The 21,096-nt window shown below is 36.1% G+C and overlaps 1 protein-coding gene across 12 annotated transcripts in view; it reads left to right on the top strand.

Moving 5' to 3' along the window:
• The window catches only part of thsd7ab (thrombospondin, type I, domain containing 7Ab), a 346,631-nt gene that overhangs the window by 283,480 nt on the left and 42,055 nt on the right, over positions 1-21,096 (top strand). For 8 of the 12 annotated variants that reach the window (XR_012391319.1, XR_012391315.1, XR_012391314.1 and 5 more), the window contains 3 exons: positions 15,606-15,784; positions 17,511-17,569; positions 19,335-19,468. Coding sequence is in view for 4 of the 12 variants with exons in the window: in NM_001423204.1 (NP_001410133.1) it covers positions 15,606-15,784; positions 17,564-17,569; positions 19,335-19,468 (319 nt within the window). In the remaining 8 variants the exon portion in view is untranslated. Of the gene's footprint in view, positions 1-15,605; positions 15,785-17,510; positions 17,570-19,334; positions 19,469-21,096 lie in introns of those variants that run through there. The other 4 variants (XM_073924512.1, XM_073924513.1, NM_001423204.1 and 1 more) reach the window with 3 other exon arrangements.

Here is a 21,096-nt window from a genome sequence, read left to right on the forward strand (position 1 = left end):
TCCTTTACAGTATTTGCTTTATGTGTAATCATAAGAGACTTATTTGAGAAACATTCTATAAATACTTACCGACCCTAACTTGCAAACATTCCTAAAATTCATCAGGACTGAAAAGATAACATTTTTAACATGAATGTTTAATAGCGTGTTTACAGGCTTCAAAGACTGTAGCGTTTCTCATGGGGTTTTAATGCTCATGCTTAGCTCTTCACAGCCTGATTCAAAGCATTAGTTCACCAACAGAATGAACACAGTCATCATGTACAGTACATTCATCTCATATACTGCTCCACTTACTGTTATTGTTACTTACCATAGATCAGGGGTCTCAAACTCAATTTACCTGGGAGCCGCAGGAGGCAAAGTCTGGGTGAGGCTGGGCCGCATAAGGGATTTCACACAAAAAAAGTCCTCAAATGTCATTATTAACAGTTTTAATTATTTCTTCTGAACATGAAGTGTCCTGAACATTAATAGAACATTGAGTGAAGATTATGAACAGTTCTTCTGAACATGGCATCTTTTACCTACTTCTTGCTGCCAGAGACTTGACAGCGCTTCTTCTCACAAATCTGAACCACATTTGGCTTTAGAGCGGAAGCAGTTGAGACCCTCAGTATGGCTTGAAGATGATCATCATTAAGTCTAGACCTGTACTTTGACTTATTGAAGTTCAAGGTGGAGAATAACTTCTCACACAGAAAAAAGTAGGGGAACTCACTCAAAACTTCCATTCCCTCACCTAAAAAAAAGGCGTATATATGTATAAATAAAACACCCCCACCCCACTCCAGTCACATCAGTCTGTATCTACCTATAATATATATAAGATGCAGGCTGTAGCTAGGTAGGTGGCAGGCTGCAGATAGGTAGCTAAGTGGCAGGCAGGGGCGGGAACAGCTTACCTTGGTTCTGGCCGGCGCGAGTTCCCTCCTAACACTTCCCGCCCGTCACAGCATCTAACAAAGGGGCGGGGTGCGTGGTGACGTCACCGGCATCCCCGCCCCTTTGTTTACACGGCGGGCGGGGAATGCCAGTGACCGCTGTGTACGGATAGAATCAGCGGAGCGGGGAGCGCTCTCTCTCTCCGCTCCGCTGATTCTGTCAGTGTACAGCGGTCGGCGCGGGCCACAAAATATTGCACTGAGGGCCGCAAATGGCCTGCGGCCCGCGAGTTTGAGACCCCTGCCATAGATTATAAACAAAACAATAGTAATACTTTAAAAGTACAGTAAAAGTATAGTCCAGTGGTAAGACAGTGTTATTAAAAGACCAAATTTAGAACAGATGCATACCTGTCAACATTGGGATATGAAAATAAGGGCCCACCCTAAAAAAAATCCCCAAATTACTAAATATAATCCTAAAAATTTGAACGGTCAGTAATATGTTTTATTACATGGTAACACTTTACAATAAGGTTTATCAGTTAATGCATTTACTAACATGAACTAATCATAAACAACACATTTACACCATTTATTAATCATAATTGAACATTTACTAATGCATTATTAACATCCAAGTCCATGCTTGTTAACATTAGTTAATGCACCATGAGTTAACATGAATTAACAATGAACTACTGTATTTTCATTAACTAACCTTAACTAACATGAACAAATACAGTAGTAAATGTATTGTTCATTGTTTGTTCATGTTATTAAATGCATTAATTAACATTAACTAATGAACCTTATTGTAAAGTGTGACCATTATTATTATTATTATTTAGAAAAGAAAAAAATAAATAGTATACATTAGCAGCAAATAAATTAGCAAACAGTGTAGCTTATTAAAATTAATAGATATTATAGAGAAATTAAGTTGTAATGTAATGTAATGTAATGTAATGTGTATTTATATAGCGCATTTATTGTGTATGGCCATACACCCAAAGCGCTTCACAATCATGAGGGGGGGTCTCTCCACACCACCACCAGTGTGCAGCATCCACTTGGATGATGCGACGGCTGCCACAGGACAACGGCGCCAGTGCGCTCACCACACACCAGCTATTGGTGGAGTGGAGAGACAGTGATAGAGCCAATTCAGTGGACGGGGATGATTGGGAGGCCATGATCGTATGGGCCGATAGAGGGACTTTGGCCAGGACACCGGGGTTACACCCCTACTCTTTCACGAGAAGTGCCTTGGGATTTTTAATGACCACAGAGAGTCAGGACCTCGGTTTAACGTCTCATCCGAAAGACGGCGCCCACTGACAGTGTAGTGTAAGTTAAGTTACTAAATCTCATTAACCTTTTCTTCACTGTATAATTTTCACATTCTGATTAAAGAACAATAAATGAATCACATTTATTTGGATTTTTTGTTTGATTACATTAAATAACAGAGGTGTCACTTTTAAAATGCACACACCTAACGTTATAAGGAAAGCTTTCCAGACTTGTTATGCTCATTTAGGACAAAATCATGTAAGATGGCTAGATCTCTTCAGAATATCAGACCCTAATAACTCTCGTGGAATTTCATGAGACAAGACCACAAGAATTTCTATGCAATATTACAATAGACTTTCTGATCTGAGAAGTGATCAGGAAACCAGCTGTTCAACTATTCTATTCAAATCATCCTGATTAAATCTTCCTGACAAGATCAGGGAAGAATGTAGGAATGCTCTCCTCTCCTTTTACCTCAAGCCCCCCTTCTTGACCTTTAAGGGACTTACTGATCAAAGCATATTTCACATAAAATGTCCAAGGTGTAATATGGTGTATCTTGTAGCACTATATTCATGTTTGGTATCGTTTTAAATGTCTCAGTGTGATTGGTAAAGTGGTCTTAATTTCACTGTAATATTTCTCTTATATAGGTTGATTTGGTTTTTGATAGGATCTTTGCCAGATTCTCCGCCTCCTTAGAGATGATTAACTCCTCAAATTCACCAGGCAAGGGTCTCTGTGATGCTTTTATTTTCTTGAATTTATGGTTGTTTGTTTTGAGTTGAGTATATTAGGTAAATATGTGATATGGGTCGGGGGGATCTTGTAGAAAGACACCCCATTGCAGCATCTCTGGGACTTATGCTGATTTATCTTTGAGTAATGGATGTTTTATTGTTACAGTCTCATCTCTGAATTGTCTTTTCTGATGGTTTTATTATGTAATTGGCAGAATACAATTTTACCTGACAAATAAAATGTTAAGTTTTGATTCATTCTGAATTCTCCTGAAATCTTTTATATCTAGACTAAATGGAGTCTTACACTACCTTTATGGTCTGGTATGGTTGGATTTTGATTTTAAGACACATTTGACTGTACAGAGCTGTTTTGGGAATGTCAGCATGGAGATCTTTAATCATCTAATCGCTGATTCTAGCAAGATGCATGGGCTTGGCTATTTTTTGCTATTCGTTTAAGAATGTGTTAGTATTTGGCAACCGGCCTATTTGGCCTATTTGAATATTAGTTATTCCTGCAACCTCTGGTCTGGCATGGTTGGATTTTGATTTTAAGACACATTTAATTGTACAGAGCTGTTTTGGGCATGTCAGCATGGAGATCTTTATTCATCTAATCGCTGATTCTAGCAAGATGCATGGGCTTGGCTATTTTTTGCTATTCTTTTAGGAATGTGTTAGCATTTGGCAACCGACCTATTTGAATATTAGTTATTCCTGCATCCTCTGACTAATTTCAGAGTGTCGACATACTGTCCATGAGAAGATGCGCAAACCCAGGGCGTGGAACTCTGAGCGGCGTTTGGTCCCTAATGAACGTATAACTGATGAGTAAGGGAACAGATATAAATCAAAACTCAAAATTAAGTCATAAATGATGAATGTGATCCATTCTTACAATTAGAAATACAGTCTGTTCAAACACGCACCCAAAAGCCAGACTTTCGCTCCATTTCAAATCACGTGTACAGAATCCGTTTAAGAAACAGCGCCTATCACTATAGAGGGTGGCAGCTGACAGTCACGCACTGCTATATGACTGTTTGAGGATTGCATAGGAGGGGTGACGGCACCTGTAATGAAAAGGAAACGAAATTTTGCTTTTTTTAAAATATTTATTTCAAAGTGTTTTCATGGATAAATGAAATGAAAGCACAGAACAGACTCACATTTAAGAGCAAGGGGCGTCCCTTGGTGGTTCGGCGGTATGGGTGTCGTATAGGGAGGATCGGCTCTTTAATGTTTATTGCCACCGTTCAGAGAAAACCTGAAAATTCGGGAGAAATACAGGAAAATTCCTTTACGGGATGATGGCGAGATAGAACTGTAAAATACAGGAAAACCCCAGGAAAAATGAACTATCGTTATTTTTGGGTGAACTATCCCTTTGAATTGGCTGCGAGACACGAGGAGGTTTAGAGTTTAGATCTTCCTCACTCGTTAGTGAGAGTAATTAGCGCTTCATGACTTTATAGTAATTGACTGCATTTAAAGAAAAAGTATTATTTAATATTATAATAATATTACATATATAATGCTATCGGTGGTTCATTCCACTGTGGCGACCCCTGTTTAATAAAGGGACTAAGCGGAAAATTAAATGAATATAATTTTATCAGGATATGGTTTTCGAGAAATAAGCTGATTTCTTTGACACATTTTGAACTTTTCAAGATTTCAGAATAAAAACAGTCTTGTTTTTCTTTTATGCCTTGCTTTTTAGTGTGTGCTGTAATTTGGCATCGCCGAGGGTCATGGATGTGGATTGTGTTGAAGGAATGAGGTCACACAACACAATAACACGAGGACGGCCATGTTTGATTTGGCCATCACAAGCTGCTGTAGGGATGAAAGCATTACGTGTTGGGTCAGACGGTCAACGTGTGGCCACTGGGTCTTTATTTCTTCTCCTGGAGTCCATTTGCTTTTTGTTATGCTGATGTGATGTGACTGGGGTAGGGTATTTGGGGTCGCTGCAGTATTTCTGGACTGTCACGATAGTGTCAGATCCTGGTTAATTTTTCTTTTCTGGTGGGTAACAGTGAGGCTGTGAAGCTGATCCTCCACTGTGAAATGTGTCTTTTTTTATTTGATTTTTGTAATTTATTAATTAAATGTAAATTAGATTTAATTTAATGTAATTTCTTTTTTGTTTTAGTATTGTTTTTGATGATTGAAGTAAAGCCAAGAAGAAAAGCCACTATGTTGGTAGTGCTAATAGGGATCTAAATAAACAATAAACTGTTAAGTTTTTGTAAATTACACCGTATTTAACTGTAATATAAATTGTATTTTACTGTATTTTATGACAGTTAGTTACGATATTTTAAAGTTGCATTGTGGAAAATATCCTTATGGCACTATTAAAAATGTACACTAAAAAACGTCAAAAAGTCATGACAACAAAAAGATTTATGCTACTTTAAATTATTTTAATCAAGTAAATCAAGTTTCAACTGCATTTTAAAGGTATACCAAGTTTAACTTAATATTTTAGTTAAGGTGGCTAGAAAAGTTAATTTAACTAAAAAAAGTAAGGCAACAATAATTGTAAATCAAGTTAAATACTGTAAAAAACATGAGCTTGAAATCTGGTCAATCATAGGAAATACAATAATTTACCATTTGGATTGTTTTACAGTAAATATATATCTATATATATATATATATATATATATATATATATATATATATATATATATATATATATATATATATATATATATATATATATATATATATATATATGATTTTTTATGGGGTTTTCACCTTTATTGATTGGATAGTGGAGATTGACAGAGAGGAAAGTGTGGGGAGCAGCGATAGAGGAAGGATTGGTAAAGGACTTCGAGCCGGGAATCGAACTCTGGTTGCCGTGAGCACCTGGGTGCTATGTGTCGATGCATTAACAACTAGACTATTGGCGCCAACAGTAAATTTATTTTGCTTTTTAATTGTAAACGTATACAATATTTCAAATGCATGTACAGCAAAATAAATGGTACTGTAATATTATTGGTATTTTTTAAATTTGATTAACAGTAAATTGCTGGCAAACTGCTGTCAGTAAGTTACTGTAAATTCTACAGAATATTGTTAACAGTGTAGGCCTGATAAATTACTCTAATGTTGTGGTTGTTTTATTCTGAAGCTCCTGTAGGTTCATGTTTCATAGGTTGTATGGAAATAATTATTAGCTGCACATGATGTGCTGCTTTTAATGTCAGTTAATGGTGATGTTGTCCTTTTTTTTCTCTCAAGAATTACATTTTACAAAACCTGTAAGTATTATGCCTGGGTTATTCATTCGAAGAAATAAATGTCATTATGTTTAAGAAACTGATATTTTTGGACAATTTAGAACAGTCTTTTTGGCTTCAACTTCAAAATAAGGGTACATTTTTCAAAATTGAGATTTATACACCATCAGAACACTTAATAAGTAAGCTTTACTTTTGTTAAGATAAGACAATATTTGACTAAAATGCAAATATTTGAAAATATGGAATCTGGGGATTCAAATAAATGTAAATATAGCAAAATTCACCTTTAAATATGAACAAAAGAAATTCTTAATAGTGCATAATAATAATAATCAGAAATTGAGTTTAGATTTATTTACAACAGGGGTCACCAATTCTGGTCCTGGAGGACTGGTGACCCTGTAGTATTTAGCTCCAACTTGCCTCAACACACCTGCCTGGGTGTTTCAAGTATGCCTAGTAAGACCTTGATTAGCTGGTTCAGGTGTGTTTGATTAGGGTTGGAGCTAAAATCTGCAGGACACCGGCCCTCCAGGAACAACTTTGATGACCCCTCATTTACAGTATCTCATATATTTTATTTATTTATTTTTATTGTTAATCCAGATTCAAATGTGTTCAAATTGATTTACGGCACAAAATGTATTTTAAATGGAAATTATTATTTTAAATAGTTATTTTTATTGCATTATGATTGTTATCAGCACCTTGCTGCCCACAGTTGCATGCAAAATCTGAAAATACTGTTATCCTCACTGAGCAGCAGCAAATAATTGGTTACATATTATATACTGTAGTTGACACACTGTATATGTAACATGTTTAATTTGTTTTATGTTATTTGTTTACAAATAATTTACTTTAAAGAGCCCATATTATGGGTTTTTGAAAATTCCCCTCCATGTAGTGTGTAACACAGCTCTAAGTGAAGTGAAGTATCCAGCTAAGGCTTAAATCTGTTAGTGTACAGTGTTTAAAACGGTTGATTCATCTATAAAAGAGTCGACTCATAGTGCTTCAAACGAGTCGCCTTGATACCGAGTCATTAGGTGTTTCGCCATGACGTACGAACGAAACCAAGTTATTCACGTGCACGCGCAAACCCGGGCGATTTCAAACCTGAGGCCCCGCCCTCTGACGCAGAAACCCAGACACACACAGACACCCACAAACACACGCACACCCACAACAACACGCACACAAACATGCCGGTCGATTGAAGTCACACTGCAGATGGACATTATATTGAGTCTCTACCCAAAGATGAAACATCAGCATTATAACCAAGCAGTTGGAAACTTCTGGAAACTACATGCTACAAAGAATACTTCATCTGAGTTTGTTAAAGGAAGGATCAGTAAACAGTAACTTACTGATGGACGTCAGGATGGGTTACTTCCTCCATTTCTCAAGTGTAAGTACGTGCGGTTAAAGTTGCCTCGTTGACTCTAGCTTGCAAATGTATTTAGTTGTGATTTGTTACTTGTAACCGCGTGTACTGTATCAGGTTAACTGGCTATATTCTCTTATCGCGTGCAAAGTCACGTTAAAAACGCGACGCGTGCTGCTTTGTTTATGGAGCTCCGTGCTAGAGTTCTGCTCCCGAGATTTATTCGGAAATTTATTCCCGCGGGGACAGCCGCGGGAATAAATTTCCGAATAAATCGCGGGGAGCAGTCGGTAACGGGTTTATTTGGGACGGGAGCGGGCTGTCTAGCAATATCACGGATATTGCTATGCGAATGAGAGAGAGTCTGCTTGGTGCTTGTGTGTGTGTTAGTGCGCACGCGCGCGTATGAGAGAGAGAGAGAGAGAGAGAGAGAGCGCGAGAGAGCGAGCAAACGAGCTTTGTGTGCTTGGTGCTGCGTTTATACAGACGGCTTGGCTGTCTGGACTGTATAGCTGGGTGATTTTTGGTCCCCCGCTCTAGCGGGATCGGGCGCGGCGGGCAGAAAACGGAGCGGGTTCTTAGGCTAAAACCTGGCGGGTGCGGGCGGAAGCGGGAGCGTTGTCGTCCGGAGGTGTGTGTGTGTGTTTTTGTGTGTGTGTGGCAGCTAAAATCCACGCCTACACTATCGAGCGTGTATGAACTGTGAGTACTTTTATATTGCTGATTGGCTATTGGCCATTTCACTCTCTGACTGAAGGCAGTCGACCAATCGCGACAGACTGTCATCGGTCCAATCAGCGCAGATTAGCTTCGTGCTAAGGAGGGGTTTGGGAACAAATGAATCACTGGACGATTCATACGGGAGTCGCTGGGATAATTAGGTAAAAATAAATGCAGATTATAAGACCATGAAAGTGTTTTTTGACCTTGCATGCATATTAAACTGTTGTTGGAGACCCTTACAACCAAGATATGACCCTATTTCATGTATAATATGGGCTCTTTAATATCAGTTTTATTTTAATAAAGTGTATATAAAATGTATATATTTATTGTTATTGATATTTTTTAATAAAATGCAAACAGTACTACAAAAATCCCAGTCCTAAAAACTTAATCATCTGTTGACATATTTTTAGCTCAGGATGAACAAGCCCTTGTCTGACATCGAGTTTCCTCATTAAACTGTGGTAATTTGTTGTCCTGATTTCATCATTAGCACAGTAGTTGGCCACATTTACACACAGATTCCAAAATCAGCACTCACCAAGTGCCAAATGCGTGTAATTGGTTTTGGTGTGGAAATAAACACATAATACTGACCAGTTTATTGTTTTTAGAAAAGAAATACAAGGTTAAATCAATCTAATCCAAGTTTTTCTTTTATTTTTGTATCAAACCAAGCTGTTAATCTTTTACATTGTTACAGTAAACCGCTTGTGTATATTGACCTACAGTGTATATATAGGTGCAACAGTTCTGTCTGGTTCTCAAATCTGATAGCCATGGGAAATTCTGCAATATCAGGATTCGAACAGCCTCCTCACTCTTCTTTATTACTCCACCCACAAACAGTGACAGCAGATCAATAAACTCATCCACAAGATGGTGAGACCGCATAATAAGCCCTTTGAGGAGAAAAAACTCTTAATAATTTTAACAATTTCGACTAGTTCGATTATAAAGAAGGAAAGAAGACATGCCTCAATGCGTTAAGCGTTTTTCTTTATCACAAACACAACAGTAATCTGATTGCGTTGTTTGCGTTGCTTTGGGTTTTTTTGTGGCTAAACATTGGGATATCCTAATAACAACTGAGAAATACTGAGAAATCTCTGTAGACTGATGGCATTTCATGCCGTTCAGCCTAATAATCTTAAAATGTGAGCAAAATCAGCTGTTTTGTCATCATTTTAGACAGAGAATCATTCAAACACTAGCTCTAAAGTGCCATTGGTGAAGTAGTAATGGTTTCTGCTTTTCTGACGTCACGTGCAGATGTAAATGAATGGCGAAAGAAAGTAGTACCTCATAAAAAAGGATTTTTGGATTCCATGTTTGATTTTCTTTTTTTATATACACGATTATGTCGTCTAACTGTTGTATAAACGCAATATCACACTAGTATATCTGTATATCATCAACACACACTGTCAGGGTTCTGCCACTTTGGTCTTGTAAGTTCTTGTTTTGGTGGCAGAGTCCAGACAATAGCTCTGTCTAGTCCTGTGCTGTTGTGTTCGGCTCGATTTTACTTGGGTCGAGCACTTGTTTTGTCATTGAGTATGTGTCTCTGTATGAGCACCATTTGTCAACGTGCATGGACCGTGCGCGTGCCCGCTTGATGCGGGCGCGTGAGGTCTTTGCATGTTTGCAAGTGCGCGCTCCTGTCTGGGTGTTCGTTTTTCTGCATTCGTTTTTCTGCAGCGTGGTGTTTCATTCCTAGCATCTCAGTTCAGTTGGTTTCGGTTTTGGTCGGCGCTGGGATGAAACATGCACGCTGCATCTGTGAGTGCACGGTGAGTGTTTTCATTCATCGTGTACTTGTGTCATGCGTTCAGTCTTCTGTTGGTGTTGTGTTTAGCATGTGGTGCGTGTTTACACTGCATGCTTGTGTTGTCATTTGAACACGCGGTTAATGAGTTCCCTCATTGGCTGCGTGTTCTTGTCCCGTTTTATGTTTTTAACACATGGCTTGTGCTGTGTCTGTGTCATGTGCTCTCTCGTCTATTGTCTAGTCCCACCCTCCTTGTTAACCCATTATTAGTTAAATATGTTCATCTGTTTGCGTGTTAATTTACTTCTCCTTATATTCTCCTCATGTCTGCTGTCCTGTGCCAGTTCATCGTCATATGTCGTCATCTGTAGCCTTGTCCTGTCTGTCCAGCCCTGATCCCTACCAGCCTGCCCAGTGAAGTTTGTTTGTGTGTTTTGGTAATGTTTTTCCCCTCGGAGTTGTTTATTTTGCCTTTTATTTTATTATAAATAAATACTTTACCCTGCACTTGGGTCCTCGCTCCCTTTTCCGTCACCGATCATGACACACGTCTCCCACCAGTGCTGATATACAGCCATGTTGTACTTTATTTAATAGGGCAAGGAATTTTTCACAGTATTTCCTATAACATTTTTAATGTATATATTCATTTACTTCCTTTTCGGCTTAGTCCCTTCATTAATCTAATTTTGGCTAGAATGAAAGCAGATATTAATCTTTAAAAACATATTTAGGTTAATATTATTAAGGTCATTTTTTTTAGATTGTCTACAGAACAAAACACTGTTATACAATGACTTGCCTAATTACCCTAATTAACCTAGTTCAGCCTTAAAATGTTGCTTTAAGCTGAATGCTAGTATCTTGAAAAACAACCAGTCAAATATTATGTCCTCTCATAAAGGCAAAGATAAAATAAATTAAGTTAAAATAAAATAAGTTATTAAAATTGAGTTATTAAAACTATTATGTTTAGAAATGTGTTGAAAAAATCTTTTCCCTGTTGGGGAAAAATATACAGGGGCAACTTATAATTAAGGAGGGCTAATATTTCTGACTTCAACTGCATATATGAAGCATAATTACCAACACGGTTAATACATACTGTAATTAAAATATTTTTTTAACATTCTGTAAGGGGTCTACAAATGAAAAATAGCCATTCTTGGCTAATACTGGCACATTTTACAGTAATGTTTATTAATGTGCATTGACCCTGTAAACAAATAAACTAAACTAAACTAAATATTAGGCCATTACCACATTATTTTAAGCAAATTCATTCAAATCATGTGCTCTAAATATTTTATACATCATGCAAGCTGAGCCTAATAATCTTACTCCGTGTTGTGCAGTGATGTACTGAACATATGTTTGACACCCTGTTTTTAATTCATGTGTTTTCAGTCATTCATAATGCCCTATCAACCAATCAGCATCCAGAACTGGAAGTATCCTAAATTTGAATTATATTAGTTTCTTGGAGGTGGAATGGTGGCTCAGTGCTTAGCGCTGTCATCTCACTGCAAAAAGGTTTTGATTTAAGTCACGGCATAGCCATTTGGCATTTCTATGTGGAGTTTGGATGTTCTCCTCGTGTTGGCGTTGGTTTCCCCCACAAGCTTTGGTTTCCCCCACAGTCCAAAGACATGAGCTATAGGTGAATTGAATAAACTAAATTGTCCGTAGTGTATGTGAATAAGTGTATGAGTGTGTTTCCCAGTACTGGGTTGCAGCTGGAAGGGCATCTGCTGTGTAAAACATATGCTTGAATTGTTGGTGGTTCATTCCGCTTTGGCAACCACTGATTAATAAATGGACTAAGCCGAAGGAAGATGAATGAATTAGTTTTTTGGAAGCATGGATTTACATTGGGCTTGTTCTGAGAGGAGAGTTGGCTGCTCTTGAAAGGGAGTATGTGTGTTTGTGTGTGTGGTACAGTATGTACTTGGAAAAAGGCTGATCCTCTTGAGCCAAATGAGTAGGCAGCACACAGGCAGTAATAACATTCAGAATCAGCTGCTAAATCATACAGTAGATCCCATTCTCTGACCCTGCAGCACACTCCCCACAAACACACTCTACTGAGTCTCAAAACATCTCTATTTATAGCAGTTGCTTGTTATGCCCCTCGTAATGTTCTCTGCAAGGTACAAACTTGCTTTTCTTCTTAATCAAGATTTAAATCACTTGAAAACAGCAGGTCTGTTAAACGTATCATTAACCTGCAGGAAAACCTTGTTAAGACCAGCCTCTGATGGTAATTGGTTTTACATGGTTTATATAAAGTCATCAAACAGTTGGATTTGTTTTATACATTAATTTTTTTGATATACACTATTACATATAAATTGCCATTAATTGTAATTGTCATTGTCCTGCAACTTTTCCATTTATATCTCACAATTCTGAGTAAAATAGTTTGTTTCTGACAAATCTGACTTTCAGTTTTGTAATTCTGTCTTTTTTTTCTTGGAATTGAGTTTACACTACCTGACGAAAGTCTTGTTGTGGATCGCAGTTATAAGAGCAATAAATAATAACATGACTTTTAGTTGATCATTTGGAAAAGTGGCAGAAGTTCAATTTTTTTTTTTCGATGACTTATCACATTCATCACAAATACTGCAGAAGACCGAGTGGAACCCACAAAGACCCAAGATTCTCACAGAAATCCGTCAAGATTAGTAATGGAAAAATCATGGTTTGGGGTTACATTCTGTATGGGGGCATGCAAGAGATCTGCAGAGTGGATGGCAACATCAACAGCCTGAGGTATCAAGACATTTGTGCTGCCCATTACATTGAGGGCAAATTCTTTAGCAGGATAGCGCTCCTTCTCATACTTCAGCCTCCACATCAAAGCTCCAAAAAGCAAAGGAGGTCAAGGTGCCCAGTCACCTGAGGTGAACTTTATGGAGTATGTCTGGGGTAAGATGGAGGAGGCAATGAAGATGAATCCAAAGAATCTTGATGAACTCTGGGAGTCCTGCAAGAACGCTTTCTTTGTCGTTCCAGATGACTTTATTAATAAGCTATTTGAGTCATTGCAGAGATGTATGGATGTAGTATTCTAAGCTCATGGGAGTCATGCACAATATTTGTTCTGTACATGATTTCTGTTAAGTGACAAGACTTTTGTCTTAGCAAAGTCAGACCTTATTGTCCTTATTAATTAATTAAAAATCAAGGCATGTCCATTTTATTTTAGCAAAATAAGCGTAATCTAGAGGCCTTTGCCCATCATATAAGCCACTTCTGATACCAAATGATCAACTAGAAGTCAAGGAATTATTTGTTGTTCCTAAACAAGACTTTTGTCACTGTTACAAAAAGATATTCTTACTTTAATCTATTTAATTTACCTGTAAAATTAAATTACTTAATATTTTAATTACTTAATTTACCCGTATCAATATGAATGTGTCATTGCTCTCCACATTCAAGTTTGGAGATCAAGTTAAAACTAAAGTATGGGAGACTAATCTATTTATTTGAGTATATGTTTGTGGATGTGTTCTTAGAATAATACATTTTATTTTTGTATCTATCAGATGTAAAACACTTTGTTCAACCCTGGTTGTTTTTTTTAATGTGCTTGATATTGAATAAATGAAAGAACCAACGAATGAATGCAAGAATAAATGAAAGAATGAATGAAGAGAACCTCAATGGTTATGCAGGGCTTAATTTGTGCCGGAACATGCTGGATACACACTCCATACGCCATACGCCATACACTGCCATACACCGCCAAAAAAATCCCCACCCAACCCTGGTTTTCCATTTTGGTGTGCGACACCTCTCCATCCTTGGGTAACATGAAGGATCCGTTACTCCGATCTGTTCTGGGAACTCACAATTCACAAATTAAGCACTGTTCCTATGCATAGTATGGTCCATAATTTTTAGTCTTTTAAATTGATTACATCTGTCTTAGATCAAAAAACACTTGCATTTTGTCATAATATCCAATGCAGCATCAACTCTTCTTTCAGTGTCTGAAATGGTTGGTTCAAGGATCTGGTCTCTTTAAGACCCACCTTTCTTTTTTTTTTTTTTACACTTGGTTCAATTGCCCAGACCTTACCCAAATTCGATTGTCCCTCCTTGCCACCTTCTCGGTTGTTTTGTTCACACTGTCTTTTTTCCTTCTAAACCAAGGTACGCTTGCGTCATCGAGCTGCTGTTTTGTTTACGGCTGTTGCTAGGTGAAGGCCATGAAAGCAAAGTGCCGAAATGGAAAGACGTCCGCACATCGCGGTTATTCTGCTTTTACTGAATCTTTTGGTTCTGGACATAAAGAAAGTGACTCACGTCTATCTACCACAAAAGTATTATAAACATTCAGAACATCACACAGTGTCTGCAGAAGCTGTTTTTGGAGGAGACAAGCAGAAATTATCACTGTGTTTGCCCTGGCTAAGTACCGCTTGTCACCAAGGTACAATACGTGACACACACACACACACACACAAACGAAGGTTATTGAACATTACGTTGTTGTACTGTTGGCGATTCACTTCCGTTATTTCCGTTATTTAAGTGAACCGTAACTGAGTTCGCATGAACTGTACCCCTGACCACCTCTTTCAGGCAGACTCGGGTACGGGTTACGGGTGCGCACCCGTGTTCAAAAGACACGTTCACACTAGCTAAACGTACCGTACTATGACGTCAAACGAATCCGGGTGCGGCCAAAAAGTGCTAGTGTGAAAGCACCCTAAGAGCCGACTTTACTCTGATTGGTAAAATGGTCAAGTCTGTTGTGATTGGCCGACCACTTACAGTGCCTGTCAGAAACCAATCACCAATGATCATATTTGAATTTCAGCTTTATCAACACTTGTAGTATACAGTATGTCTGGAAAGTATTGATAGTTCGTCATTTTTTCCATTTTTTATGTTACAGCCTTATTCCAAAATGGATTTAAATCATTTATTTAACTTACTAGTACCGAGTCGGACCCCCTTTTGCCTTTAGAACTGCCAAAATCCTTTGTGGCATAGATTCAACAAGGTACTGGAAATATTCCTCAGGGATTTTCCATATTGACTTGATAGCATCACACAATTGCTGCAAAATTTGTTGGATGCACATCCATGATGCAAATCTCCCAAAAGTGAATCCCAAAGATGCTCTATTGGATTGAGATCTGGTGACTGTGGAGGCCATTTGAGTACAGTGAACTCAATATTCAAAGTCACTTAAATCACCTTCCCCACTCTGATGCTCAGTTTGAACTGCAACAGATTGTCTTGACCATGTCTAAATGCATTGAGTTGCTGCCATGTGATTGGCTGATTGAGTTGGACAGGTGTACCTAATAAAATGGCCCATGAGTGTATTTGCTGTTCTTGTGCACTTAAAAAAAAAAAAAAAAAACATTTCGGGCAGGCATCCATTAATTTAATCCTTGAAACCTTGTAGACATTTTATATTAACAACCAGCTACATTACACACTGCTAATGTAATATTCAAAAACGAAAAGCTTTTGTGAGTTGACCATTTGGAATTTGTTTTTCAGGGTATATCGAGGAGGCCTGCATTGTTCCCTGTCCTTCTGACTGTAAACTGAGTGAATGGTCAAACTGGTCACGCTGCAGTAAATCCTGTGGCAGTGGTGTTAAAGTTCGCTCAAAATGGCTCAGAGAAAAGCCTTACAACGGAGGAAGACCCTGCCCAAAACTGGACCACCTGAACCAGGTAAACATTCCCCTTCCATATGCCTAAATGTATTATTAAAGTTTTTGAGTGTTTTGGTTTGGTTTGTTTTTTTGTTTTGGTTTGAATTGGGTTGGTTTGTTTTGTGGTTTTGGATTTGTTTGTTTGTTGTTTTTGCTTGTTTTGGTTTTGTTGTTTTTTTGTTTTGTTTTTTTTTTTTGTTTTTTTGGGGGGGGGGGGGGGGGCTTGGTTTATTTTTTTGGTTTGGGTTTTTCAGTTTTTGTTTGTTTTTTTGTTTTTTTGTTTTGTTTTGGGTTTGGTTTGGATTTTTTGTATGTTTGTTTTGGTTTGGTTTTTTGTTTTGTTTTGATTTGTTGTTTGGTTTTGTTTGTTTTTGTGTTATTTTGTTTTATCTTATTTTGTTTGAATTTAATTCATTGGAATTTCTTAGAATTTAATTTAATAATTAAATTTCAATTCATTTCATTTTACTTAATTTGAATTTAATTTTATTTGAATTTAATTTGAATTAATTTTATTTAATTACATTTTTAAATCTATTTTTAAATGTTTTTATATTAGATTTTTTCATGCACTACAAAACAATTCTTTTAAGAACTGTTGAACTTATCGGTTCTGTGTGGAAACAAAATGGTTCTTCATTGGCATTATTAAGGCTTTTTTAAGATTATTAAGAGTATTTTAGTTTTTATTATCATTTGATTATATAGAGTTTAATTTACAAAGAAATATATTTTAACTATAATATTTTATATCTCTAGATTCTAGTTTTGTTTTGTTGTTTAAACTTTAGTATTTAATTCTGGGTTAATACAGTTAATTAACACTAAGGTTGTGTAGTTTCATAAAAGTCTTTTTTTTTTTTTTTTGGTACTCAAACTTACATAAATGTTGTCTACAGTTGTATAAATATCCCCTCAAAAATCGTTTTACTTAATTTATTTCAGCTAGTTGCCAGGGAAATGAATGAAGATAACACACTCAGAAACTCAGAAAATAATAGGTCAAATGAAAATATAACATTAAAAAAATTAAATAGACAGTTTTGTAATGTAATTGTAACTTACAGTTTTATAGTAATTTTCTTCTGTGCATGATTATGCTTAACAGTATTTGTTTTATTAAACCACTTTATTGCTAGTTTTTAATAAATAAATGATCAAACCTTTTCTCTTGCTTAATTCCACATATTGTATGAAGTGTATGTACTGCAATGCAAAAATAAACTGATACATGATGCGCTGCTTTACAAATTGTAGAAAAGCAGGTATCTTTGCAGACGAGGTGCTGATAAATCATTTCTCAAGGCATACGGGTGCACCTATACAACCTTAAAATACTGCCTACATAGACAGTTCACTCTTCTTCAAAGCATACTTCAAAGTTTACTTCTGGAAATGATGCCTCTGAAGATCCAAAAATAGGTTAAAAAGTGAACCTCAAATGATTCAGAAATGCTTGTCTTTTTGAGTTGCATCAAAGTCTTTCTGGGATGTTTTACTTTCGACAAATTGCTGTTCTTGGATTTGAACTTCATATTAAAAATCCTATTATTTATTAACATTATCAGGATCATATCGTTTTTCTTGCACAGAATTTGAAGCTATCAAACTATAACTATGCTTTATCTCTTTTGTTGGCTTATTTCTTTTCAGTCGGCATTTGTAGTTTTGCGAGCTGTATTTAATGCTGAGATTAAGTGCAGTGTGAAGTGAAGGTGATGTTTTGTGCTGCTTTTGGTCTCCAGACGCAGATGTTTTAATGGTATTTTTCTCTCCAATAAATGCTGCTCGGCCACAGGCACAGGTAACAACACTTTCTTCTCTTCAATTACATTTCTTTTTTTTTTAGATTTTACAATCTAGAGTTGGTTTAAAGGGATAGTTCACCCAAAAATGAACATTCCCTCGTCATTTAATCCCACTGAAAGAGTTTTAAACGTTCATAAATGCCTTTCTTAGGAACACTAAACAAGATATTTACATTTACATTTAGTCATTTAGCAGACGCTTTTATCCAAAGCGACTTACAAATGAGGACAAGGAAGCAATTTTCACAACTAAGAGCAACAATGAATAAGTGCTATAGGCAAGTTTCAGGTCTGTAAAGTCTAAGAAGGGAAGTATTAGTAGTATTAGTTTTTTTTTTTTTTTTTTTTTTTTTGGTACAGTTAGTGTGATATTCAGAGAGGCAATTGCAGATTAGGAAGTGTAGTGGAGAGAGATATTTCACATTGTATTTAAATAAATAAATTTCTGTAAGAAGATAGTACAGACATTTTCTTACAATCACTCCATATCTCAATAAAAACATTGTGCATTTTTGAAGTGTGCCTCACACAGGTGAGTGGGCTTGACAAACCACCTGTAGAAACAAATTTCTCTCCATATGCACCACACACTTTACTTAAACTCCATCTTACAAGGATTGAAAAGGGAAAACAATGTATACTTGTGAATGAACCACACAATCATGTTGCATTACTTGTTTCTTCAATCTTAAATAGCACAATACCTTGCACAATACCGTTCTGTCTTATGTAAAAGGATTTAGTTTGTCTTAGGTTATGTGTATAATTAAGTATTTATAGTGTATGTATAGGAAGTACTTAGTATAGTGAGATTACCTCATCGGTATGTTATGTATTGGTTTAAAATAGCTCTTACGTCCAGTGTTGTGTTCATAATTATGATTGTTTATTTATGTCATGTCTTTAGCCGAGACATTTCATTCCACTTTGTCAACACATTAATGACAATAAAGCTTAACTTGACTTGATATTTGAAGAATGCTGGCAATCAGCAGCCACTGACATCCATAGTAGGAACAAAAATACTATGGAAGTCAATGGCTACGACATCTTCAGATATCTTCTTTTGTGTTCAGTAGAAGAAAGAGATTCAAACAGATTTTAAACAAGTGTAAATGATGACATACTTTTCATTTTTGGGTGGACCTTTACATTACACTCACAGATTTTGTGTGGTTGTGTTTGTCTGTGAATATGATTTGCTTTGGTGTGCCATTACTATTTTTGAAGCATTGGAATAACAAACTATATTTTTGTTGACAACTAATATTTTGTCAACAACTAATATTTTGTTGTTGTTGTTGTTGTTGTTTTCTTATTTTTTTATTTTATAGGGCTTTTTCCAGACTATAGATATAAAGCTAGCATTAAAAAAGGATCATATCAACCATACATCTGTTATGCTAGCTTAGAGATAAGACAGTTAATTTAAATCAGTGTTATTATTAATAATATGTTTGTTTTTTAGTTTGTTATCTGTTTGTCATTCAGTCGTTTGTAGGTATTTTTTGTATATTATTTTGTTTTGATTTTACTTTGTTGTTTATTTATAGTTAATTGAATTAACATAGCATTTGATTATTTTATTTGAATCTATTTTATTTGTGTGTCCTTTTCTGTCTTCTGTTTTGTATTTAGTTTTGTTTATTTGCTTAATTTGTATTCATTTTCAGATATTTTGTAAAAAATTTTTGTTCCGCTATATATGTCGATTAAATTAATGAATTGATTATTTATTTTATTTATTTGTATTGTTTTAAGGTATATGAGGTTGTGCCGTGCGTCAGTGACTGCAGTCAGTATGTGTGGGTGTCTGAACCCTGGAGTGTGTGGAAAGTGAGTAATGTGGACCTGAAGGAGAATTGCGGAGAAGGTGTTCAGACCAGGAGAGTCAGGTGAGTGTCCATCATCAAAATAATATTTTTAATATTTTACAATTTCTCACATTATCAATTTGTTTGATATATATATATATATATATATATATATATATATATATATATATATATATATATATATATATATATATATATATATATATATATATATATATATATTTATTTATTTATTTATTTATTTATTTATTTATTTATTTATTTTTTTTATAAAATATGAGAAATACACTGTTAAAAATATCTGTTAAAGAACAGATTTTGTTTTTTCTCAAGTGTTTTCTGTTTATTTTTGGTTGTAAATTGCATTATGGGACCATGATCTTTGCTTTGTTGACTTTTAACGTTGAAAATTCAACTCTACAGTTTAACAAAGTGACTTTCATTGACATTTTAGAAATAATATCATGTATAAGAAATAAAATATAGAGGAATAAGTCTGTAAAATACCAGACAATGTACTGGCTGTTTATTACAAGGTTTCTGTACCATAATTCACAACCCCAACCCGGACAATATTTCACTTGAAACTATTAAAAATGTTTAGAAAAGTTCAAACTTTTCAAGCTTAAAAGTTGTTGGAAGAAAGATCAAGGTCCCATAATGCAGGGTTCTCAAACTTTTCAGCCCGTGACCCCAAAAACAACAATGCCAATGACTGGAGACCCCCACTATTTTCGAAAGTGGTTATAATCATACAAAAGTTGCGCGCAACGGCTCACTCAAACCAATAGGCCTATAAACACAAGCATATTGACAACACAAAGTGAAACAGTCTAACAGCTATATATTTTTTAGTATTATTTAATATTAACCTTACCTAATGAGACTAATGAGTGGTGGAAATCTGCGTGGGACTAAACTTAGAATCCTGCTCCCGCCAGGTTTTAGCCCGAACCCGACCACTCCCGCTTGTATTCAGCATTTGTTGTCCCGCTTCGTGACCCGCCCCAGCTATACAGTATACAGAGTCCTGACAGCCTATAACACGCACACGCACACACACACACACACACACACACACACACACACACACACACACACCTCTCATTCGTGCGCACACACACACACACACACACACAGACAGCTACAAACAAGTTAAACACAGTATCACGCTGTCACATTCACAAACATACATACAGATGCTCGCTCAGGAGTCCGGAGTCCTCTCGTCCAAAATTAAACCAGTTACCGACCCCTCCCGCGATTTATTCGGAAATTGGTCACACTTTACAATAAGGTTCATTAGTTAATGTTACTTAATGCATTTACTAACATGAACAAACAATGAACAATACATTTACTACAGTATTTGTTCATGTTAAAAAACGTTAGTTAATGAAAATACAGTTGTTCATTGTGAGTTCGTTAACTCACGGTGCATTAACTAATGTTAACAAGCATGAGTTTGGATGTTAATAATGCATTAGTAAATGTTCAATTATGATTAATAAATGTTGTACAAGTGTTGTTCATGATTAGTTCATGTTAGTAAATGCATCAACTAATGAACCTTATTGTAAAGTGTTACCCGGAAATTTATTCCTGCGCTGTAGAAATCTGGTCGGGTCCCGCGGGAATGCAGATCTCTAAATGGTGGGCACAATAGTTACATCACAAGTCTTTTCTTG

The sequence above is a fragment of the Danio rerio genome, chromosome 16, assembly GCF_049306965.1.
Source record: "Danio rerio strain Tuebingen ecotype United States chromosome 16, GRCz12tu, whole genome shotgun sequence".
NCBI lineage: Eukaryota > Metazoa > Chordata > Actinopteri > Cypriniformes > Danionidae > Danio > Danio rerio.